General features: G+C 33.2%; 2 protein-coding genes across 2 annotated transcripts in view; one reads left to right on the top strand and one right to left on the bottom strand.

Annotated features, from left to right (window-relative positions):
- Pi3K68D (phosphatidylinositol-4-phosphate 3-kinase catalytic subunit Pi3K68D) overlaps positions 1-25,246 on the top strand; it is a 46,670-nt gene extending 21,424 nt beyond the window's left edge. The window contains exons 17-32 of the mRNA XM_085959174.1: positions 2,285-2,451; positions 2,790-3,015; positions 4,542-4,730; positions 5,995-6,152; positions 6,283-6,370; positions 6,868-6,997; positions 8,154-8,309; positions 11,609-11,759; positions 11,855-12,011; positions 12,119-12,246; positions 12,363-12,473; positions 14,366-14,566; positions 22,362-22,558; positions 22,743-22,888; positions 23,486-23,572; positions 24,933-25,246. Of these exons, the coding sequence (XP_085815300.1) occupies positions 2,285-2,451; positions 2,790-3,015; positions 4,542-4,730; positions 5,995-6,152; positions 6,283-6,370; positions 6,868-6,997; positions 8,154-8,309; positions 11,609-11,759; positions 11,855-12,011; positions 12,119-12,246; positions 12,363-12,473; positions 14,366-14,566; positions 22,362-22,558; positions 22,743-22,888; positions 23,486-23,572; positions 24,933-25,109 (2,469 nt within the window). The 3' untranslated portion in view covers positions 25,110-25,246. The remainder of the gene's footprint in view (positions 1-2,284; positions 2,452-2,789; positions 3,016-4,541; positions 4,731-5,994; positions 6,153-6,282; positions 6,371-6,867; positions 6,998-8,153; positions 8,310-11,608; positions 11,760-11,854; positions 12,012-12,118; positions 12,247-12,362; positions 12,474-14,365; positions 14,567-22,361; positions 22,559-22,742; positions 22,889-23,485; positions 23,573-24,932) is intronic.
- On the bottom strand, positions 16,124-18,631 carry LOC147064024 (uncharacterized). Its single transcript, XM_085958987.1, has 3 exons — positions 18,480-18,631; positions 18,058-18,267; positions 16,124-17,206 (listed from the first exon to the last, which is right to left on the bottom strand). The coding sequence occupies exons 1-3, from the start codon at positions 18,505-18,507 to the stop codon at positions 16,338-16,340; spliced, it is 1,107 nt and encodes a 368-aa protein (XP_085815113.1). The 5' UTR covers positions 18,508-18,631; the 3' UTR covers positions 16,124-16,337.
- Positions 25,247-26,139: the final 893 nt, after the last annotated feature.

The raw sequence follows: 26,139 nt of genomic DNA, 5'->3' as shown, positions 1-26,139 counted from the left end.
TAGAGCTGTTATTAAACATTTTAATATAAAAGGGTTAACAGCAAAGGAAATAAAAAATGAGTTGGATTTAGTTCACGGCATATCTGCTCCTTCACTTGCAACTATTTATAACTGGTTAAATGAATTTAAACGTGGTCGTACATCAACAAAGGATGAACCACGCTCAGGACGTCCTGTAGAGATGACTACACCAGAAATGATCAATAAAATCCACGATATGGTGTTAAGTGACCGAAGATTAAAGTTGAGTGAGATAATTGAGGTTACAGGGATCTCAAAAGGTAGCGTCATTTCTATTTTACATGACAAATTGGGCATGAAAAATATTTCTGCAAGATGGGTGCCGCGTTTGCTCACAGTCGACAATAAACGCAATAGGGTGGTGGCCTCTAAAGCCCTGTTGTCGCTCATGCAACGCAATCCGGATGAATTTTTTCGTCGCTTTCTGACTGTAGATGAAACATGGATACACCACTATACTCCCGAGACGAAAGAACAGTCAAAGCAGTGGATTGCGAAGGCAAACCATGTCCAAAGAAGGCGAAAACCGTAAAATCAGCTGGTAAGGTTATGGCTACTGTATTTTGGGATGCACGTGAAATTATTTTCGTTGACTATTTGGAAAAAGGAAAAACAATAACAGGGGATTATTATGCATCTTTATTGGACCAGCTAAAAAACAAAATTGAAGAAAAACGGCCTCATTTAAACAGGAAAAAAATCCTCTTTCATCAGGAAAATGCCCGTGTTCACACATGTTTACGATCAATGGCTAAAATTGAAGAATTGAAGTTCGAATTGGTCGACCACCCACCGTATTCGCCAGATTTAGCCCCCAGTGACTTTTTCCTTTTCCCAAACTTAAAAAAATGGCTAAGTGGACAACGTTTTTTTTCAAATGAAGAAGTCATCGATCGGACAAATGCTTATTTTGAGGACCTTCCGAAAACTTATTTTTCTGACGGTTTAAAAAAATTGAGAAACGTCTTACCAAGTGTATTGAGCTCCAAGGAGATTATGTTGAGAAATAAAAAAAAAATTCAAAAATAAAAACTGTTTTAATGCTTTTTTCTAAGGAATTATTGACCCACCCTCGTATTATTTTCAAAATCTGTAGCATTATCCAGTAAATACATAATATAATTGATAAATATCCATGTGACTTCATTTACCTCTCATAAATTATAAATGCACATTGCATACAAAGTGTTGTGTACTATTACGAACAAAAGAGAAAGATCTAAAATGAATAATGAACGAAGATCGTAAATACGACAAAGGGAGACATAATTGTGAGAAAGAGATGTAAAAGTAAGAGGTTAGATCAAGTTAGTATTATGACTTGTAGGCTGTAAGAATGTATAGAAATACTCATAATTATAATTATGTTTTGATGCCTATTTGATTATTTTATAGACAAAAAAATAGCAAATAATGGTGATGAAACCTTATTAAACTTTCATTGTGTGCTAAAATAGGCATTTTCACTTTACCTACTGTAATATTTATTGTCAATCTCGTATGGTAACCCAAGGTGACATCACCGGAATGGACGGAATTTATTAGCATCGTGAAGAGAAGGTTAATTCTATCAACTAAGGTTATCTACTTGATAGAATTTGAATTGAAATTATTATTGATGAAAGTTTTGTACTATTGTATTAATAGTGTCATTTTTGCGACCATTTAATATAAATATATAGTATGTATATAAACAGTAAGATACTCTAATCTTCGTCAGTTGTATAGTTACTATACAATCTGAAGATGCCAAACAGCGAAACCTGGATACCTAAAAACAATTTCTAAACAACAAATATATGTTCAAACTTATTGATAATTTGTATGTACGTTTGTAAAGTTTTAATATTTCTAATTTAAATTCAATGTCCATCGAGTAATCAGTATTCATTTTCACATATTTGTATGTGACATTTATACATACAGCCAATCATAATAATTCTGCATACTAGTATGTATAAGTTGTCTCCTGTGTGATGGCGCTACATGCTAATATTTGGTATATCGGTCAGTATTTTTTTACTAAGATGAGTTAGTTCCAAATTCAAACAGTGGGCAACTTATGTTGGTTATATATACAACAGAGCAGATGGTCCAAAGTACATACAACAGTGCCTATTGTAATGAAATCAAAACTGCACACATTTGTGATAACTGATAACAATTATTCAAAAAAGTAAAATTTTCTATAGACCAATATCATATATTATCAGACACCGAGTAATTTAAAAATATTTTCCTTACCTTTCATTTTCTTTTCTAGATATTATGGGAGAAAAGACATTATCTGGTCGGTATTCCGGGAGCGGTACCTTTAGTGTTACTAGCGGCCGTTAGCTGGGATGCTTCGAGTCGAAGGCAGTTGATGTATCTATTGGACCAATGGAAATCTCCGACTCCTTATGATGCTTTACATTTGCTTCTACCATGGTAATAAATTAATTTAATCTAATGTAACCATCAATACAGCTCCATTTTAAATGTAAGCACAATTAATATAAGTTTTTATGAAGCTATTAGTTTCAAAGTCGGTAACCTTCATTTTTTTTTTTATATATATCTTTCTCGATTCTCTATCTGATTCTGATTTTGCAATTACTTTGCCATCGTATGCATATTCAAAAAATATCAAATCCAGCTCTTGTTTATTATTTAAATACAATTAAACCGAAGGTTGATTGCAAAATGGTTTATATTATTCATCAACCGCCATTTGTTATATTTTACAACTTTCACATTGACATATATTTAAAAAAAAATCTTTTTAGTTTCCCCGATGAAGGCGTGCGGGAAAGAGCCGTGCGGTGGTTAAAAGAAGCACATGACGACACTCTGACCACCCTGACGCCACAACTTTGCCTAGGGCTGCGCTACGAGAGGTTTGCCTCTTCTCCGCTTGCCAAATTACTTCTGTCCAGAGCATTGGAATCTCCCCGATTTGCCCACCGACTCTACTGGCAATTAGTTCACGACATTCCAGGGAATTCCCCACAGGTAATTTGACTACACTTCAACTTTTCTTTTAACATCTTTGCAGCTGTTTTGCCTTGTGATTTGCCTTGTTACAATATTGATATCCAATTGCTCTCCAAAATCTGAAAAAAAAAAAATGTTAATCCAAAACAAGAATATTATGCTTCATGAGGTAAGAAGATTAGCGGCATCTTTGACAGCAAAAATTGCTGGTTTTTTCACAATAAAAGAAAATCCAGTGGTGCAGAAAACAATGCTAGTCTATTTAAAATAGAGTAAAAAAATCTAGAACACAGCATTGAAAAAGGAGTAAAGTAATTTTTAAAAAATCATGTCATACAATATCGTCACAAAAACAAAGATGGAAAAAGAATTTTTTGTTTCATAAATCAATTGACATACAATCAACTAAAAATTAATGTGCAAAATTTGGTCATCGTTTAAATACACACTGTCTGATATATTTATATTATTATTACATTGTCAGATCAAAAGAACCAGAATATTGATTTTCAGGCAAGTCTGTTATAATATTCCGGCTTTTTTATGGGAAATTTTTAGTTATTTGCAGTGCCAATCAATGCTAAATGTAATGCTGTGTGACAGATGCATTTTTTGCAAACTATATACTTATTTAAAAATGCTATAGCGGAACAAATTAACCATGAAAAATATACGCAGATGTGATTTCTTCTAGTGTGCAGCAATTAGACAGAGAAAATGTGATCATCATTACGATTGCTGTCTGAACTCAACAATATTGCATTGCTTTCTCCAGCTCAGTGCCCCTCCGACTAAGTCTAATTGCTAACCTAACGCTAATACAGTCGAACTTGGTTCTTATGAGGAGATGGGACTGACTGAATTTGCTCATTATAAACATTACTCGTTATATAACATTTTTTGCGCTAACATTCTATTTAAGCATAGAACATAAAAAATCTGAAAACCATCGTAAAAATCCCCGAAACAAGCATGGTATTCATAAACTACACAAAGAAGTTGTTTATTGTAATGAAGTGCTGAGCCGACGGCACTGGTAGGTACCTACTGACTTCACAAAGCTTGGATTTTTACATGCAATTTTAACCATCGTGGTCGGCTAAAACACCAATTAGGTATTGAGACACTTAACTACTGTCATAAACGTAATCCAATTCCGGCGGCATCAGTCTAGTTAACTGCCCGGTCGGATTTTATTGCTTAGGGTCGCAAATGTTGTTTTTAAACGATCAACACATTAACAGTTTTGCTCGGTATACCCGAGAAGTAGCTCGTTATAAAAGTGAATAAATGTATGGAGAAAATCATAAACTAAAATGTCAACAAATGTTTCCTCATTACATCCGAGATCATGCTATTTCCGTGATCGTAATAACCAAGTTCGACTGTATGTTTATTTATATTCTGAAAACAAAAAAACACTAATTTAGTTTTGATAATGTACATACTTCTAGTATTCTTATATAGAAGATTCAATATCATAAAATTGTGCTAGCACTTGATTGGCTGAAATTATTACGTTACAAAACTTTACACTTTTCCAGAATTCCTCTGAAGAATTTCTTGGGATCTCGCTGGACGGGGAATCCATTGCACCTGGCGGAGAGCCTGACCCCAGTATCATTGCGTCATCCCGATGGGTGAGACGCAACCAAATGTTACTCCGAGCTTTGCTGGCTATAGTAGGAGAGAACTTGTCAGAGAGACTACTGAAACAACAGCTTCTCGTGAAGGTATAGATTTAATCGTATGTTATATTTATGTGAAACTTAGTCAAATTTATAATAATATTATTCTATTGGAATCATATTTTCAGTATTGTAGGTGTACGTGTTGTAATAATGATTTATATTCTAAATTAGTTATAAGTATGTCTCAAATATTATGTTATAATAAGGTGACAATTAACTGTATATTAGAAATGCTATTTTGAACATTCAAATGGATCATTCTTAACATAATATTATCCAGAATTTAATATTTGAATACTTTTCACGTCAGTGGTGAAACTCCATAAAAGGCAATTATTTAAAGCCTACCGTCTTAAGAAATATAAATTTTAATAAACTAAAGACATTTCAAAGCTACAAAATTGAATTTAATTTAGGATTAACATACACATAATATACTGTATCCAAGTTTATCAAATCTTCTACTAACACACCCAAACAAAGGCTTAGTATAATCCAAAGTTTTTTAATGCTATTTTGGGTACTGTTCGGTTATACCGGAGCCAGCGGAAAACGCATTTTGAAAATAGCCGATAAACTGGATTATTTGTTAGGTTAACCTAACCAAACCTAACCTAACCTAACCTAACCTAACCTAACCCAACCTAACCGGACCTAAACTAACCCAAACTAACAAATAATCCAGTTTATCGACTATTTTCAAAATGCGTTTTCCGCTGGCTCCGGTATAACCGAACAGTACCCTATTTTGTCCTTGAGATCTCAGAACTGTCTACTTCATTATATGAATGACTAATGCTTCCAATGACAACGCTTACCTACCTTTGCGTGCATTGTGTCATAGCTTTGTTATTTTGCGCATGATGGACAAAGTCCAGATGGCCTACACGCAGTGTTTCCCAAAGTGTGGTACGCGTACCCTCTGGGGTACGGAAAGGGTTTGGTGGGGTACGCGCTGCACCAGGCTTTGGCTGCGCCTGATGCAACAAGCATTAATACGACATCAATACAACATATTATATAACATAACGTAAAATATGGCTGTCCTAGGACTTATTTTCAGTTACCTACCTACCACATTCCACCTTCCTTCAACAGGCACACTCTCCACTGTTTCACATTGAAGAAGACAATTTGAATATTTAAACAATAAATTTTACTTAATATTTTTTTAATGTTTATCTTTAGTTTACATACTATGTTATACTTAATAATATAATATATGTAACAAAGTATTCAAAAAGTACATTCCTACACATTGCCTATACCCTTATTATATAAACAGCTGATTTATCATTTTTTCCAGACTTTGACTGAAGTAGCTGGTGCTGTGAAGAATTGCAAAGAGAGCACTAGAAATAGAACTCTACAGAACGGAGTAGAAGGCCTTGTTCCTCTTATTAAATCAAATAATATATGCCTTCCGCTGTCTGTGTCTCAAGAAGTCTATGACATTGACGTCAAGTGAGTATTTTTTTACATGTATTTTAGTATAATTTGCCTATTATACGTACACTCAATATTTAACATTACAATTAAATAAACTACTCGGTAATAAGTACTTATTAAAGGAGTCTGTGTTTTCTAATTTTAGGTCATGTTCATATTTCCCGTCAAATACTCTGCCGTTAAAAATAAACTTCTTGAGTAGCGACAATGCAATAATTCCTGCAATTTTTAAAGTGAGTACACATTAATAATTATTGACCTTCATGGCCCCCACATCCTGAAGCGGGCCCCCCTACCTATCGCTAAGGGTAAAGGCAGTGTGACGTGCTACAGTAGCGTTTTCCATGATGTACGCGGTAAAATTAAGGTGTATTTTTAGCGGTTTTTTGTATTTTTAATATGTACATCCATTTGAATTATGTAGTTGTCGAGTATCGTCACACAGTTAAAAATTGCATCGTACAATCAAATATTTTGATTATTAATAATTGTTGAACTAAAATAGTGCCTATAGTAGCATAGAGTTTTTTTTACTATTAGAGCAAATTTGTGGTCTGTGTTTATCTCACTTATCGGTGAACTCGTCACGCCGGGCCCTTCCCGAGCCCGGACCCCTAGGCTAGAGCCCTGTCAGCCCTCCCCTTGTGGGGGCCATGGTGACCTTACATTTAATATTACTATCCTGTTCTTTTGAATGACCTTTTTATTAACATTTACGAAATATTTTCAGGTCGGTGATGATCTTAGGCAGGACTCTTTAGTGTTGCAAGTTATGAACGTAATGGATCAGTTATGGCTGAAAGAAGGTCTCGACATGAGAATGGTGACCTTCCAAGCCATCCCTACTCAATATAGAAAAGGTAATATAATTCAAATACATATTTCACCACCAGGGCTCGGAAACATTTCTTTCAAGATTATTTTAACATGGCCCACTGTTAAACTATTTCAGCTGTATATTTGATGATTTTGAGTCTACTGATTTATAATTTTTAAATAGGAAACCTGATATTATTATTTTTTTTAATTAATATAGTGAGTCCAATTGGCACCCTCATCATTATGTGTGTGTCTTATGATAATGTAGTTAATGTCAGTTTACATGCAAATCAAAAATTGTTTATCAATAATGAATTTTCACAACATGTATTAGGACAACTCATAACCTCATATACAGACAATAATAACAGAACAATGAAGTAAAGATACCATCTACATTCAGTAGGGAAAAGGCCCTTGAGCATTGGCATTACATATTACTCAAGATTTTGTCAACATTTCCATGCAATCGTTCCATGAAGAATTCACCCTTCTAGCCAATTTCACTGCTCATGTTGTAGTTCCATTTATCATATTTTACCACGTTTTTCTTAGCTCGTATTCTTGTTTGTCCGGTGGTTGTTTATCCAGTACAAATCCGGCAATCGATTTTTAACTAACTTCCCGACTAACTAGACATTTGAAACTTTAAAAATATATCAGAACACGACGCCAATGCATTCTTTTAATACTTTTAGCCATCTTTAAGTAGAATTGAATTCATTTTCAGTTAATTTTGTTTTGTATGAAAAGTTGTTTCGGAAGAAATCCGTAATCCAATCCACTATTATTGGTTGCTAAGGGGGTGGCCCTAGCAACTAAATTATTAATATATACGTTACTATGGAAATCAAAATGACATTTCAGTATTCTATATTTGTTTGTTGGAAAATAGCAAAAAAATGATTTGTTGACAATTGCCTTATTTGTTCTAAATTATTAATACATAGAATTGTCAGGTTTATATGGTTCAACAGAAAATTAAAAAACGTGGCGTATAAAAAGTTCATTTTATCTTGTAATTATTTCAAGCATGATTACAATAAAATATCGCAACAGACTACTAAGAAAATTATCTATACTCTCTCCTGTAACTGTGACATATTTTCGTATAGAGTAATTTACCGAAGACATTTCTCTGATCTCTAAAACATAATTATTTCAATTTTATTAACATATATGCATTGTTATTATTAGGTATGATAGAAATGGTATGCTCAGCCGAAACTCTCCGAGCCATTCAAGTGGAATGGGGATTAACTGGTTCATTCAAAGATAAACCAATTGCGGAGTGGCTTGCCAAGCACAATTCGTCAGAACTGGAATACGAGAGAGCCGTTACTAACTTCACTGGTAAGTCCAAATTTAACTTGTAATGCTTACTTTTACAAATTCAAAGATATTGTTAGTATGCTAAATTAACTAATTTTGAACTCATTGCATAGTTGACAGTTGATTTACAATGGTAAAAGTAATAAAACTGCACAATAACGTAAACTGTAGATGATATACAGTATCCCTTGCATTTGGGCTATACTATTTGAACCGCTAGTATTGTGACACTAGGTCAGTTGTCGCATCAGTATACAAATTGGTTTCAATAGATTAAATCTGTAGTAAGATGACAAAACATGATATGTCCACTTTTCTAAATTGTTCAGGAGAGCTATTTTAAACTTGAAAGAAATTCAAACAATGGACATATGAGGCGCCGAGTCGCTAAACTGGCTCCTGGGGGTTTTTTGAGTTTTGAGTAAATCACGAAAAACTGTTATGGACAGTGTGATAACTTTAAGTGTAATTTAAGTTATTTTCTAGTTTCCGGTTTATATGGAATAGTAAATTAAAACGTCAAATTCAATTTATATGCGCCAATATTCCAAATAAATGCATTTTAATTGTCTGGAGAGCACACTTGCATCACTCGCTGTCGCAAGGAGCCAAATTTGTGACTCACACTTTGACGTTACATGTCAATAGAGTCGAGTTTGGCACTTACTGGAATAAGGTCGGCCGGAAATGACTGTTCAGTAGCGGGCCGTATTTATTTCAATTAATATAGATATTTTAGAATTTATTTTGCGAAACAAATATTTTCTAACCATACTTACCTACTACACGGTAAATCCTTCTTTACATTGCATCTTTTTAGCATTTATAGCGGTAGGTATGTATGTATGTACATTGAAAAAAAGCATTTTTTTAGAATAAAGAATCGTGTTTATTAATGAGAAGCGATCAAGAAATTACACAAGTATACCAAATATGTGAATAAGTGATGGTCCCAATAACACATACATAGAAAGCATAATAAAACACAATGTATTGTTTAATCGTTTCAACGGAATATACTTTACAGTATATCGACCACAGATAATAAATAATTATTAATTGCGGTGTTTTAGTCTATGTATGCTATTATACATCTTCCATAACTTCGTGATATTTAGTTCCGCCGATAAGTATACCCGACTCTGCGTCTTATTCCGGCAGTAATGTGGCTCACTACCTTTTAACTCCTTTATAAATGCAACAACACTTGCTCTTTTCCCTATAAAACTCGCATGTGCCTTATCCCCGCCTCTTCTCTCGGTAGAAAGTTTTCCCGCGCTATTTTGAAAGCGCTTCACAACACCTTGGATTCTACCTTTTTTAATGTTTAAAATACCCAAAAAGGTTTTTGGGAACCAAAGCACCAGTTTGACTTTTTCGGGCATAATATTTTATATTGAAAGATTTTTTTCTTTCAGCCCCACTGTGTGACATCACTGAAATTCCTTCACAATACTTCACTATAAATGTATCTTGAGCAAGTTTCACTGCCTTTTCATAAAATGCAGTATGGAAATGTCTAATATCAGTTCCATTTAATGAACTGCACTTGAAGATCTTAGTGTCATGATTACACTGAGGATACTCGGGCAATTTTTTAGATGAATATCTGCAACAAATTATGAAAAATACAATAATTAATAACATAGGTTAATAAAATATATATACAAAAGTATAAAATAATGACTATACTTAGATATTATGTAAATATATATAATGAGATTTATGGCGGTTATCTTAAATCAATTTATTATACTTATGGGTTCGCTTAGAAAGTCATCAAGTGATTAAAAAATAATGTTCAATTATTAAAGGTCCCAATAATATTATTTTTTGACACAAGCAAAATATGTTAAAAATCTGTACTTAGAGATCTCATAATAATTACATCACGCTAAATATACAATATGTATCTACGGCATAATTTAAAAAAAGCATACGAAACAAAAAATATTATTATGAAACACCACTGGATTATTGAAACATCTATAGCAAAAATTAATGTTAGGAATGTCAATTTTTAAATACCTTTCTTGGCGTAACACGTTACATTTCCAGCCAGCTGGATTTCTTAAACGCTTCCTTGATTCTCCTGGTAGAGATTCCGTTACACTTACTAATGAAACATCCATTATTAATTAGTAAAAACAATCAAATAGACGAAGCAAAATCAAGACATTCTCACTGCACAGAGGCGAACGGTTTTACACGGTTGTATAGAGATTTTACCGTACATTTGAAATCAGTATTTGAATGGCGGCGTCTGATTGGTCGGTTAAGAAGAGACAATTTAGCGACTCTTTTTATTATAGCGACTATTTTTTCAAAGAGCGCGCTTGGCGACTCACGTCAATATTCATTTTGATTTTTTGATGAAATTGGGAGGAATTTGAAACTCTCAACTGGAAAAGTCGATAGAGCATCTAAGTACATTCAAAACTCATTTTATCGAAAAATCGCCAGGAGCCAGCTTAGCGACTCGGCGCCTCATATCACATATTGACACAGCTTATTTATCCCAACCTATAAGACCTAGACATTATCATATTTTGAATTTTGTAGATCTCACTGAGACGAGTCTGAAGATATACATAACTCAACTTGCCAAACGGACACACATATCATGTTTTGCCATCTTACTACAGAAATATAATATACTGTCCGACAACAAGTAATCGGCTATAACAGGAATTCGTTATAGTTGCATATAGAAACTTCTCATTAATATACCTGTCATGGCGGCAACGCATGGTAGAGGGGTGTTTAAATAATGTGTTGGCTCTCCTTTTGGACGCGACTCTTTTTCTTCTTCGCAATAAACCAAAAGTTTACTATTAATAATTCTAACATCACTACTGATCGTTTTAGACTTATTTTTATTATAAAAAGCTTCAAATTACGTAAATTGATAGATCCGTACAACACGGGAGCGTAAAATGAAATGATAAATTTGCGGGCCGTTCCTCATACGGAAAGTGGAAAAAAAACGGAAGCGCAATTAGCTGCACTTGAAGGGATTGTTAGTTCACAGTTTTAACACGTGGAAAAGAAGTTCTTGTTCGACAATAGTAAGCTACATTTTTGTTACTGTTCACATTTGCTGATTTCTATGTACGAAACGTATCTACTTTTATAGTGTTTCCAAACTCCGCCACTATGCGGCTGATTTTTGACTACAAATGCCACTTATTTATATTTTTAGCCATTTTGACTTTAGATTTTGCCAATACTAATTTTCCCAATCTATACCATCCGACTATATGTTTTTGAACTGAATTAGTCATGTTTAACTAATAATTTGTTGTTATTGTCTTTTTCAGCATCATGTGCAGGTTATAGTGTGGCTACTTATCTTCTCGGCATATGCGATAGGCACAATGACAACATTATGTTGAAGACGTCGGGACACTTATTCCACATTGATTTCGGAAAGTTCTTAGGGGACGCACAAATGTTTGGTAATTTCAAAAGGTATGTAATTTAATTACAATAAATTAACCCACAAGTTATATATACATTGTATGTAAACAACTTTTTTTAATGTATTGCTCTTTTTTATTTTCTAGGGATAGAACACCTTTTGTATTGACCCCTGATATGGCATATGTCATCAACGGTGGTGAAAGACCATCGCAGAAGTTCCACCATTTTGTTGAATTGTGCTGCACAGCCTTCAACATTGTCAGGAAACATCACAATCTCATCTTGCATCTGTTTACTCTTGTGAGTATGAAACTATTTGAAATAATCTCAAAAACTCATAACGTTTTGTTAAAAAGCCCACCCCATATTATGTAATATTATCATCTTTAATATCTTTTTTTGCATAGATGGCATCATCAGGAATATCTGGAGTGTCAACCACAACCATTGGATATGTCAGAGCTGCCTTACTTCCCGGACAAACTCCTGCAGAAGCCGCCGCAGCATTCGCTCGGCTTATTCATTCCGCTTTAAGGTATTATTCCTTCTTTCTTTTTTTTGTTACACCTATGACCACTCTCAAAATGACAATCTCTCAAACAAGGCCTCACCATCTAGTGTACTTATTTTTTTAATTCATACATGTTTCAGATCACGTTTCACACCAATCAATTTCTTCCTTCATAATTTGGCTCAACTGAGAGCTGGAGATCAGCCTGCATCATCCAATGAACTTTTATCGTTCATGCCCAAAGTTCACACGTAAGTTCAAATCACTTTATTTTATCGTTACTATTGAAGTATAACATATGTGTATGTACAGTGCAAGGTTGGCGAACCTTTTTACGTACGCGTGCCAAAATTACCCAAATATTATTTTTTTTCAACTGTGACTTGCCGAGCAGTGTTTCATGGGAAAAAAATGAACGGTTTTCCATTTTTAACGATTATGTTTGAGGCAAAATAATAAGCAGCTATTATTATATTTGAATCACTGACGATAAATTTCATTAGGTTTGTTGAATGCAATTATTATATGAAACGCCTAGTTTCAAATCCCCCTAAAACGATTTTACATAGTTTTGAGAAAACTGAGAAAAACTCATATCCATTAAATCTATAAACTTTATGTATATATTATTTGATTGATACATTCTAAAGAGTATTTTGTTTAATATGTTTTACTTACTTTTAGCATATCGACGGTGATCTGACAATAGTATCTATGTGCAGTTTTGGCGAATTCTGGGTTATTGGTATATTTTGTACAAGTTTGGTGACAGATCGAATGGAAATATTATTGTTCTACGAAAAAAATTCTTAAGTGCTCAAATTTGACGCGGAAAATTGTGTCTATCTGCATCGACTCATTTATGAGGTGGAAGAAGTTTCTAAAAAGAAATACTATCTGCATGATTTCTTTTATTATACGACATTACAATTTTCATACATCTTCTTTAAATCACTGTTTTAGTACTAATATTACTTGAAAAATAAAAATAATACTGATACCGACCAAAATAGTTTTTTGTACCCCCTGTAAAATTGACTATATGTCAGATAGGTACTATTGTCAGATCACCGTCGATATTTCACTGAGAGAATATATTAAAAATTGATTGATTTTCATTTTAGGGGACTTCGAAACTTACTTATCATTTTAGGGGGTTCTGAAACTCACATATTATAGCAATGCATGAAGAAATCGCCAAAGGCGCCTCATGGTTATTTTTATTGGAGAAAAAATAAATAGTGAAAGTTAAAAATATATTTAGTCGTAAGTAACTTAAAAATACCTCGGATATATACCTACTAGAAAAGAACTTTTTTTTGAAAAATATACGTCTGACGGGACTCGGAACTTGTAACCACTGGATTCGCGCCAGCGTGATTGGCTTATTTATCCATTTCAGGGGTCTTTGAAAAGCTCACCCAACCATTTTAGCGTGTTTTGAAATTCACCCTAATTTTTGATTGACAGTTTTTGGCGTTTTTTAAATCTCAATTTTTGGCCATCATATAGGTAACAAAAATATCTATCTAAATACATATCTAACTCAAAATTGTTCAAACACCGTTTTAGGAGGATTCGAAATTAGGCGCTTCATATATTTACATTAAACGTAGGTAATGCTTATTCTTGAAGAGTATGTGATCTGTCATTTATGCACGAATTTCATTGTTTCCATTTGTGCATCGATTGGTAAATATTATTGGTAAAAAAAAAAATAGGTTGCCATAGGTTCACTACCACTGGTATAGTGTATTATTTCCCAAAATAGGCGAAGGTTCATTAGCTACGCTGGAGTGATCCAGGGGGCGATAGTAGCCTTGCAAGTAATTGGGGGTGTTGAATACAAATACAGGGACAATGGAAGCAAAACGAAAATTCTGAAAAACTAAGTATCTTCATGTTTCATGTGTTGTGTAAAATACAATTAAATTCGTAGTGATTATTTTCAATGTCTTGTCAATATGTATCAATAACTTATAGGATAGGAGCACTCAGCCGGACATTGAAAGATGTGAGTTTGAATCCCAAGCAGTCCAACTATTTTTTTGGATTTTTTCTATTACCTTATGTGTCTAAGGTTTTCTGAAATCATGTATTTTATTTTTATAGACGGATAAATCATGTTTATATTTTCTCATAGGATGGCACAAGAGGGGCGATTGACAAAGGTAGAAGTGCTGGGCTACGAAAAGCGGTATGACCCGGAGAAATACTACGTCTACGCTCTGAGGATATTCAGACAGGGTCAAGCGACGCCATCTGTTTTATATCGCAGCTATAAACATTTCACAGAACTTTACCAGAAGATATGTCTACATTTTCCTCTGGCTAAAGTGCACAGGTAAACTATTTACTATTGATTCATTTCATAATGTGTTAACCGTCACAAGTTACCATCAAATGCTCTTTCGTTGACCAATATTTGTTTTGTGGATATTTTCATTAACTCAAATTTGATTCTTCAGTATTTTGGAAAAATCTAATATAAATAGAATTAATAAACCATTTCTTTTATTCAACAAATAATTCACAAGATTTGAGAATGTAGCATTCCATATATTGAACATACATAACTTGTAAACACTTCAGATAACACCCACTAGAAAAAATCACATTTAAAAAAAATACGATGCCCGATGGGAAAAGAAATGGTATATTAAAAATTGTTAGCAAGTTTAAGTAGACGTTACCTATAACTAAATATTTGGCGAGAGCCAGGCATTAGTTAGTAATTAAGGTAATTAATATTCCTTGATGTAACACACAAAACCTGATAGTCAATAAAAACGTAATTTGATAAGCATTTCATGTAGGACCTACTAGTTTAAATTATCGCTATTCGGTAGGATGCCCTTAGCTTAATTGGTTAAAGCATATTGACGCGATACCAGTGGATATACGGGTTCAAACCTGTCGGGCATCGTATTTTTTCAAATGTGATTTTTTTCTAGTGGGTATATATCTGAGGTGTTTTCAAGTTATGTATGTTCAATAAATAGAATTCTTAATCCCATTTTTGTATCATAGATTTTATTAATAATCATAAAACACCTAAATACTTAAATAAAACATCAGTATCTGTGAAAAATTATTGATTCAAATCGATACCGTGTTCAATAGTTAAAATGTAGAAGTTGACCTCACAAACACAATCGGTCCAACAATCAATACACGCATAATTTCATAATAATTTCACACCTTGAATCTGTTATATTATGTTGGCATTAATTTACGCATATAGAAGTTAGATGACTAATCTTTAGAATACTAACTACCACCTGAATCTAAATATTTTATCGACCCACTAATTTGTGTTTTCTTTTTCTGAATAATTGAAAAAGTATGTTCATAAAATTTAACAATGTTTGACATGTTCTTTTTGCAACATTGCATTAAATAAATTGTATTTCTTATGCAATTTTTAGTAAAAGTAGTCAAACTTATGTAATTCGACTACATCTCATTCCCCTAACAAGTTGAAGCTATCTTTAGAGAATATCACATGCTTACTTAATGCATTTTCTTATCAAAGGATTAACCTACAAAAGTTTAATAATATTTGAGTAGCTAATTTTGTTATAGTAATCCTATCTTTCTTTTATCTATTTTGATAATATGACGTATTATTCAGATTCCTAATAATAGATGCTTTTGATTAATTTTTTTAATACACCTTTATTTACATGCTTCAATGAAACAGTCATTCTATATAATTATATCTTTATTTATCTTAATATTACATTATAGATTATATTATCATTAGTTTTATAAAAATAAACTAAATAAATGCACCACTTTGTTCACTTACTGTAAAAATAAATTAAACACTTTTTACAAATTTATTTCTAATGCTCTTCTAGTTGAATAATAAATATTCCATCATTATATTTAGAAGATTAATATATCATATTTGAGTACTTATTCAAAAGGTAATTAATCGACCCGGTTACACTATTTGTAAATGCTCAATTACATTTATTATGATTTTTAAAATAGTCGAATTTTCAGTATTATTTATTACATTTCAGTAATAAATATATTCATAATATCTCGATATGTATTATCATTAATGAGATATTTCACATCTTTTCACAACACTGTCCGTGTCATAATCAAGCATCGGTATTGCTCATATCCGAATCACCCGAGAATCTTCGCGAAGTAGTGAATCCCTTAGATGCTGATTTGGTCGGTGCGTTGAAATCCGTTGAGTTATTGGTGCCTTGACTGGCAATGGACCTTAAATTTTGGCCAGGATTAGGCGTTCTGAGTTCCCTTTGCATATTCTGACGATGCTCTGCGACGAGATCCCAGCTGCTTGTGAATGTATTGTTCACCGCGACTGGAGTAGCTGATAGTTCTTGCATTGAACCGGTAAGGTTTTTTGATCCTAGAATTTTGCTTTTAGGATCTGTTTTAGAATATGGAGGTAGATTTTTTGGAGTCGTTAAACTGACGTTGACAGGTTCGACTAGTGTTGCAGCGGCGACAGGTTTCGACGGCGCCTTGCCTTTCTTACTCTTATCTTTATCTAATTTAGCTTTTTCTTTTTGAGCCTTTGCTTCCTTTTCCTTCATTGCTTTCTCTTCTTTATCTCTTTTCTCTTTTAATTCCTTGTCTTTTTTCAACTGTGCGGCTTTTTCCTTTTTTAATTTTTCTTCATTTGCCTTTTCTTCTTTTTTTTGTTTTTCCAATTTCTTTTTATTATCATCATCTTTTGCCTTATCTTCAGGCGGCTTAGGAGGTGCGGCACCCTTTATACTTTTAACTCTGTTCGGTTGAGGGGCTATAGGTGCATGAGATTTAGGTAATCCTGGAGAAGCAGGTTTTCGGATATCTTTTAGCCCTTGGCTAGATGTTCCATGCACCTTAGTTGAATTCGTGCCGCTTCCTATGTTATTACCCGTGACTCCACTCGGTTTAAGTTCAGTTTTGGGATACCCAATGTTTGCCTGAGCCGGTAAAGTGCTCCCGCTTTGCACTGAAAGTAAAATTTTACACAAATCTCTTAAATCACAGTGTCGAATTAGCTTCTAATTTTAAAGTTCTGGGACCAGGCCACACTGAGTGCAACCAGTAATACATTTATTTTAGTATAGACAACACCACAATGCTTATCACTTCTGTTCAATTCCACTTCATACTAAAATAAATTATGATAATTATAAGAAATATTTTAAAAGGATATGAACTTTTTTCTGTGTTCATTGATTCTTCAATTTAATTTTATAAGTTAAGTTAATTGACCTAAATAATTTTATTTGAAAAAATTAAATTGAACAATGATGTTTTATGTTGACTATCAGCAGATTTTTTGTTTAAAAAAAACTGATTCCATATGCATAGATAGCTCTTATATTAATAATATAGAAGAGAGAAAACTTAAAAATTGGTAATCTATATAACTGTATAACTCAAAATTACCACAAGATACACATAATAATGTACCAGCTATTACAGAATTATCGTTGATTTTTCATTTATGAGTCAACGATTAATAAAACTACAAATAAAAACCTCCGTATGGATATTTTTTCAGTATGGTTCTACCTGTCTCACGAAAAGGTTTCATAACAGATTTTTTTATGAGAAACAGTTGTTAGCCACTTGCTCAACCCATTAGGTCCGTGCTCTGGGTCCAAACACAAATTGAAAAACATCATGTGAATTTTGCCAGACCTGTGATTCAACCCGAGACCTTCGACTTAACAAGTGAATTCATTAGCACTCGACCATCGCGCGTCCGATTAATATTTATTTATAATTAAAAATTACATTAATCTTGGACAAAAAAATCAACACATAAACTTCATTAGTTCTTCCCTTTTTTACCTTCATCGATCTGGGTGTACACAGGTTTATAAGTTGTGTATTCAAAATTTCTATAGACTCCCATTCGTGGCTGGACGGCTCCCGGTTCATCGTTTCGACCGCCGCCGAGGCTGAAGTTGGCCGTGAATCTTTTGAAAATCCCCAATACAATACAGTACAACGCCCCCAGAAAGGCTACTGTAGTCATCCATTGTAGACTCGATAGATTTCCTGGGATAATAAAATATGGGGAAAACCCATTGAATTTGAGAATTATTATAGGTAAAGTTTATTCCATCGTACAAATATTTGAATTATTGATTTAATTTTAATTTTCGACCAAATATGACCTACTTGTAAATGTCAAACATTACGTTCACGTGTCAAACTTAATTCACTATAATATGTCATTCACTTATTAATTCAATAATTTCATTCTTTACCTGAATGTGTATCTTCGAGTTCAACCATTTTCTGATATATTTATTTATGTGTCACTGTATTTTATAATTAATTCATTTTTTTTATTTTCAAAATTCAGCCACTACTTTGCACTGGCATGCTTGACGGTAAAAAAAATATTCTGTGTTTTGCACAGAAATACTATTGGGAAATGTGCAGTTTATTCTTTACGGCTACATCAAGGTGTGGATGTTTTGATAAGATATCTTTGTCATTATGACTACCAGCTTGTTTATCTAGGAATACCTTTTATTATTAGAGATAACAGGCATTATCCATAAACATTATTATCAAATCGCACATATCTTTTATATGTATCAGATGAAATTCATGGTCATAAAATGAGTAAACCCATCCACATAATTATTTAAAAGGCAAAACCACACAAGTGAGTAACCTGCAGACTCTTCAGTATGTAGATAATATGCCTTAGCCGTTGTCCTTCTTTAGGAAATATTTTGCACAGTATGGTGGACACCCATCCAGTTACTAACCAACTGCAGTGTTGTTTAACTTTGATAATCCAAAGGGAACCGGGAATGTTCAAAAACTTTCAATAAATTTTCACACAAATCAGATAATAATTTTTCTCACCATGGTTAAATAGAGGCTAGAACGCTTTGTGCAATGAGTCACAAACTCGTATCCCATAGTCAGACCAAATTTTAATATTTTTCTTCAGTATATGTGTTAGAATCCAGGGTATATTGTACCAATGGATTAAGATACCTTATCTTTTTGTGTGCCAGTTTTCTACCAAATTTCCTTTGATAAAAATGTATTTTCATTGAATAATAATAATAATAAATCTTGACAGTGTTAAAATAGATTAGCTAAGTAGGTATTTCTGTTTGATCATTTTTAGCCACTCAGTTATTGAAATTTGTAATCAGTCTTCTGATAGCAATACAATGGTGTCATAAACATAAGTATGTGGCCATGTATAAGAATCATTTATTTAGACATATAACTAGATGATGATCTCATACATTATTCCAGGTTCAAGTAGGGATTGCAATCTTGGAACAGAATTTTCAATTAAAAAAATACTAATTCCGTAATCCGGCATAACCTAAAAACAAGTGAAATATTGAAAAATAAAATGTGCCTTGTACTGACATTCTATCTCTTAAGGCTATACCTCAGTTGAGGCATGGTCTAAAAAGATCGTGGCTAGGCGCTGCGCGGATTGTGAAAATGACGCATGCCGAATGAAATATAATTTGTCATATAAATCCAACATGCGTCCATTTATTGTTCTATTAGTAACAATAATAATATATTCATTGACATGTTTTCTTCTTCAAGTAAATGGGTAACGTTTTTAGTCATCTTTACACGATTTAAGAATGAATACCCCATCACGAAACAGATTGACGTGTTCACAGCTCGATGTTTGCTCTCCGATTGCCAGCGAGTCCAAAATTTCATCGCACCTATAGTTGAAAATTATTTTCCGTTACACTGAAGTACCGTCTTAATTCATACGAAGTTTCATAATAATTATGCATAGTATTTCAGATCACATGGTCTCACAAAAGTTGGAAATCAATAGTATGTTTCAGAAATTTCGATATTCTTTAGTTGACAGAAACATGTTTTTTTTCGGAAATGATCCAGAAATTCTTCAACACTTTCTATCATAGAGATCATCAAGATCAAGAAATCAATCGGTATCCACAAAATTTGGGATCTCATAATTGCAAACCTCAGTTCTAAATCTTGATTAAGTTTTTCTGAAGAAGTCATAACCCAGGGTCGGCGAACCTATGGCATGTACGAAAATTTAGGTGGTACATAAACGATTTACAAATTCATTTTTTATGCATGGTATTCCGGACTCATCATTAATTTTTCATTTTTCCATACACATTATATATTTTTAAGCTGACAAAGTTGGCTAACATTTAATATCAATGGCAGTGTAGCCAACAAATTATGTTGTCATTGGAGGTTATGTTTGTTATTGGTTTAAATAATTATGAGATTCAACTGATGTTCGCTATAGCAAGCGTCAGTGAAGACAAGCCCATGCATTATATTTTATTTAATAAATCTAATTTAACGTGGCTAGTGGAAATAAAAATTTACTAGAATCAAGCAACAGAGACTCAAATTTGGTGGACTGACAAGTATGGGATGATTAACGAAGCCTGTATTCTGGGACAGTTAGCCTTAGTTAACCTCGTTAGTAAAACCGTATTATGAGACAAACCATAAATCACTCCTTGAAAAAATTATGATGGAATCTCAAGAACTAAATTTTTAAACTTTTTCAATAGAATTCTTAAAAACTATTTTTCATTCTTTCCCCCATGAAGTTCCAGTCGAAAATTAATATTTAGGAATTCTTGGCACGAGCACGTAAAAAGGTTCGCCAATCCTGTCATACTATAATATGCTTACCTATAAATAATCACCTAAGAATGCACAATGTATCTCATATTTTACCTGATTTTACAATCTCTCATAATATATTTATTTCTAATTTATCTGAAGATAATTTGTCAGCTGTTAATCATAATTTCTTAAAATGACTAACCCTGTAAGTGTGAATCATATATAGGTATATGGTGTTTTCTCTCTTCATTGTTGTATGTACAGGAATTAATATTGACTCATTATTTACTGTGTAAATCTGTATAAAAATGTCCTATTACCACACCTATATATAAAACGTCCAAAGTATTCATTAATAATTCCTTACTGTATTCCATTATCTTGCTTTATCTATAAGTATGAAGTTCTATTAGATTGACATTTATATTTATTATATTTCTATTATAATCAAGCATTGATCTTTTTATAATAATTATTGCTGAACAATTCTACTAATCTTGATACTATCGATTATTAGCGAAAATATATTAATTTACATATTGTTCATTTAATTACAATTTATTCATAAACCATAATTTTGCTAAACCATTGCTATATTTTAAACCTTATTAAAAATTTTATATTACCTATGTATTTGTTGTTTTTTTAGTTATAAATTTTAATAAACCTCTCGAAAAAGTAATGATAAACGGCTTTGTCCACCCAGAAACAATCCTTGATAATGACATCCAATTAAAACAGGTCAACAACTACGTATACTTATGTATACTATGACTTGATTGCTCCCAAAACGAAAATGGCACCAAGTGCATTCGCATTTGAAACGTGGACATTTATTGTTAGAGAAACCCAAAAAAACTACAAGTAGTGCGACCTAGCGTGGAAAGCTGTATGTTGGGTTTAACTTATACCACATTTAAGCCGTTGGATAAGGAAACTCTCACTTCTGTCACGCGGTATGATAGATGTGATAAAATTGCAATGTGCCGGACACGTCACTCAACGAGTGCGCAACCGCTGGACAAATGCAGTCATATAATGGTACACAAGGGTAATTAAATGACCACAGGGTCCTTCTAAAACCCGCTAGATCAACGGATTAGATAGAAATAGATTATCCTTACAACCACATTATCAGTTTCACTTTCATGTTTAAAGGCTCCGTCTCCATAAAATATGTTTTTTCTTCAACATCTTAGTTTTTTAATGATCTCTCTAGTTGACTGTCAAAAATATAACCGCTCAGTAATGATTCCCAAAAAGGTGTTACATTAGAATCTTGTACTTTTAACTTTTGAAGAAATAAACATTGCGAAACAAAAATTGTACCACTGTGTAGACAAATGAGTCCCTTAATAGTAAATGGCAGGTTTACACCGGTCGTATATAAACTCTCCGGCTTATTTCATTAGGGAACCACTATTTTTTTTTTCCATATAGAGAGTATTTGTTTTGCCTTTAAGCCCTTCTGTGTATTTAAAGCGGTGAATTACTTACATAAATTTATTTTTATTCCTTTTCAGTCTGCCAGTCGGCCTTCACATGGGCCGCTCTAACACAAAACAAGCGGCAGAACGGCGCTTCCATGACGTGCAGGCCTTCTTGACCACTCTCTTTTATTTGGCTGATGAAATCGCTCACTCCGATCTGGTGTACACTTTCTTCCATCCTCTACTCAGAGATCAGCAAGACGTCGGCCCGCAGAGAACTAAAAATAAGAGTAAATATAGTAGTTTTCTCTCTGTATGCCACCCCTTATCTCTTTTCCAACTATTCAATGTATCAATCATATCTTTTCTTTTATATCTACTGTACATTATTATATTTTATATATCATATTCATACTTATTCCTCATTATGGGATACATTTTTTAATTACCTAATTGTTGGCTGTTTTTGTTAAGGTGAAAGCCAATCGAACGTGTGCCCCGGAAGCGGTGCATTAAAGATTTCAATTCAGTATTCAGCAGGAGTTCTCTCAGTACTGATTCTTCACGCCCAATCTCTTCCCATGGCAGCTCAAGGTGTTCCTCCATCACCATACGTTAAGGTACCCTACATTCCTCATATGTTTCACTATGTGCCTCTGAAATTCATTATTGAGGATTATATTAATTATAATTAATATATTGTTATTGATGAAGTTTGAACTGAATTGAAGAACTGATAATTTCTGAGCTAATTTATCTAGATGAAAATATTTGAAAACCGTCCGACAAAATTAGTGTGTTGACTATGTTGAAATATAAATTTGTTTTGTTACAAAAAAATGTTTTTTTACCAAATTTGTATGCCCTCCTATGTATTTACCATATGTGCATAAAGTCTGAAGATGCTGAATGGGAAAATTCAAATTTTAAAAAAAACTTACAAATTTCAGATATCTTTGAATATTGTATGGATAACATTCCTAAGTTGAACTATCAGTAATATCAATTAACTTTAACTCAGATCACAGATAGATAAAATATATTGATAATGCATACATACACCAATATACACATTTTCTAAGCAAAAATTTTATCTATAAAATTCTAAGATAGAGATATAATTATCATTTGTTGATCTGATAATTTTTACAATTCACAATTAAATACCTATTTATTTTAGTATGAACCAAAATAATGCTTATTCCATTTTCTTTCAGGTTTATTTAGTCCCAGATCAGTCCAAGGAAACAAAACGCAAAACGAGGGTGTTGAAGAGAAACTGTCATCCATCATTCATGGAAATGGTAAAAAACCAAATTAAATTTTATTGTCACATAATATAATAGGTACCTACCTACGTACCTACATATTATATTTTAGTTTCATTTGAAATCATGGTCTGGTTTTATTTAATATTAATCAAGATAATGATGCTGTGTCATGTTTTTTATTATGAATCTCCTTCGTATATATTCCATCCAGATTAAAAAAATAGCATTCTTATCGATAGTAACATCTGTGTTTATCATTAGTATTACAAACTATAAATAGGTTACACCCAAGTCCATAGCACAAAATTTTTCTAGTGCAATAAATAATTATAAAATTTAATATCGTAAATGAAACTGCACCACTATTGTGCGAAAGACGAAACATCGATTAACACATTGCACTCTCTCTTTCGTCATTACGTTGTGACTTGCAAGCATTCAATTTTTGGTTTTGAAAATTAGTTATCTTGTTGTTCTGAATTATTCTATATAGCCTAGAATTAACGAAAACTTTGGAAAAAATAATTGGAATAAGATACCATAAATAAATGAGCTAACACCTGATACCATCTATATATTGTATTAATAATATCATTGCCTCAATTTAATCACGATGCCGGTCACTTTACCTTGGTAAAGTTTGAGACACCTCTGATGTCACGGATATTAGATTTAATTGACATGAGTCATAAGCGGACCGATAGCTCAAAGGATAAGGCCCTCCTCTCACGGAGCAACTGAAATCCGACGGAACTGAAAGTAAAATTCCAACCATTATCTAGCTAATGTATTTCAATGGCGGCTCGCTGACGGCGAGACTGGAATCTTTCAGTTTCAAAACAGTCGCGAAGAGAGCCGACATGCTAGTCGCACGGGCTCTCAAGTTTCCAATAACTGTAAAACAGTGGTACCAATTTCAGTAGATTCGGTGAAAAATCATATTTTCTTACCAAAATTGGTAGCACTGCGTAACAAGCGTCATGCTATAAACACCATAACAACCCAAGACGTCAAAAGTACAAGATAAGCAAAATATAAATAACCTAATTGTATTCTAAACTCAGCAGCGTGCGTGTTGTCGGTTTTTGTACAAAACAGCTGATGGTCCAGTTTGACAGTTTGAGGTTATGTGATTATTATTGCAAGTGAGTTTCAGTAGCGCCGCGTGCGAAGGATCACATTGGCCAGTTTATGAGTTCCATCAACAACCAGTTCTGTCAGATTTCAGTTGCGCCGTGGGAGGAGGGCCTTAGAGTAAACACCCGGACAGTGAAAGATATGAAGTTTGAGTCTATGATCTACTTTTTTTCTATGATTGTTTTTAATAATATGTAGCTTTCTGAGGATTTTCAAAATTATGTACTTTCATTAATATATATGTTTTTTGTTTTAGTTGGAGTATCGTCTCCCAATGGAAGTAATAAGGGGTCGAAGTTTGCAGGCGACCGTGTGGCACCACGACCCTCTTCAGGAGAACCAGTTCTTGGGTGGAGTACAGCTGCCGCTGGACTCCATTCCCCTCACGACTGAGACCACAGAATGGTATCCGTTACAATATATACCGAGATAGGCTTCATTTATTCGCTCAACGTCCGATCACGTCTCCACCGCACGGTTTAGTAATCTTAAAACCCTATAGATGTAGTAATTGTAAGGCAATCTTCTTCTTCTTCGATCATGTCCGATCCTAATAGGATCATATGGGCCTCCACAGAGTAGAGGTTTGTATTAACAGATTTTGTTTTTTACGAGAAATGGATGTCAGCCACTTGCTCAACCGATTAGGTCCATACCCTGACTCACACACAAATTGAAAAACAATATGTGTACTTGCCAGACCCAGGATTCGAACCTGAGACCCACGGCGTGATAGTCCAACGCTTAAGCCACGCGGCACCGTGGCAATCTAGGCAGCCTTTAAAACGCTATCACTGTGACTCAATATAATTCACAGGGTTCATTTAAATAATGTGTGCAATATTAATGCAGCCTGCTAATTTTTCTTACAATTAACAATCACCCTTCAATAATAGTATTTTATAGTAGGTATAAATATTTCTTCGACAGTTATAAGGTTTGATATTTTTTTTGGTTTTTTTACCATTCCGGTGTATATCGTATTAACACTGACATACATCATCTTTTATAATCTTTATAGTGAAGTTAGTATTGTATTACCTATTTACAAAGTAGCTTTTACCATTATATTTACAAATTATAATAAATAATCAAAGATAATTTTTTTTACATTAGGGTGAATACTCCACCTACCAGACAGACTTGGCAAAAAAACACGAAGCTTGCAACTTGAGACATGTTTATCATAATTGACATTTAATGTGATTTAATTAATGAAAACATTAAAACGAAAAATATTTTTTATTTAAAGTCAAAAATAAATTTACAATTTAAAGAAAAACTAACATAATGTGAATTTTGTTGAACGATCCCATCTTATTATTATTAAAATTTAGTTGTTAAGTATTCCCTTACGTAAGTGCTGTAAAGATTTTCGCAATAATTCATAGTTTTAACGCTTTTTAATTGTGATCAGAACAAAATTAGATTAGTAAATTTATCTTTGATTTTAAGGGATGTAT

Source organism: Rhyacophila brunnea, unplaced genomic scaffold (genome assembly GCF_057557595.1).
Source record: "Rhyacophila brunnea isolate RB1 unplaced genomic scaffold, BYU_Rbru_1.0 scaffold_8, whole genome shotgun sequence".
NCBI classification, from domain to species: Eukaryota; Metazoa; Arthropoda; class Insecta; order Trichoptera; family Rhyacophilidae; genus Rhyacophila; species Rhyacophila brunnea.
The sequence above is the reverse complement of the archived record's forward strand: the minus strand, read 5'-3'. Positions and strand labels throughout refer to the sequence as shown.

Bases quoted from the DNA above. Each gene is read 5' to 3' on its own strand.
- LOC147064024 (XM_085958987.1), bottom strand. From the start codon at position 18,507: ATGGTTGAACTCGAAGATACACATTCAG. The intron at 18,268-18,479 runs GTAAAGAATGAA...TTATTATCCCAG, and splicing joins ACTCGAAGATACACATTCAG to GAAATCTATCGAGTCTACAA. The intron at 17,207-18,057 runs GTAAAAAAGGGA...TTTTACTTTCAG, and splicing joins GTACACCCAGATCGATGAAG to TGCAAAGCGGGAGCACTTTA.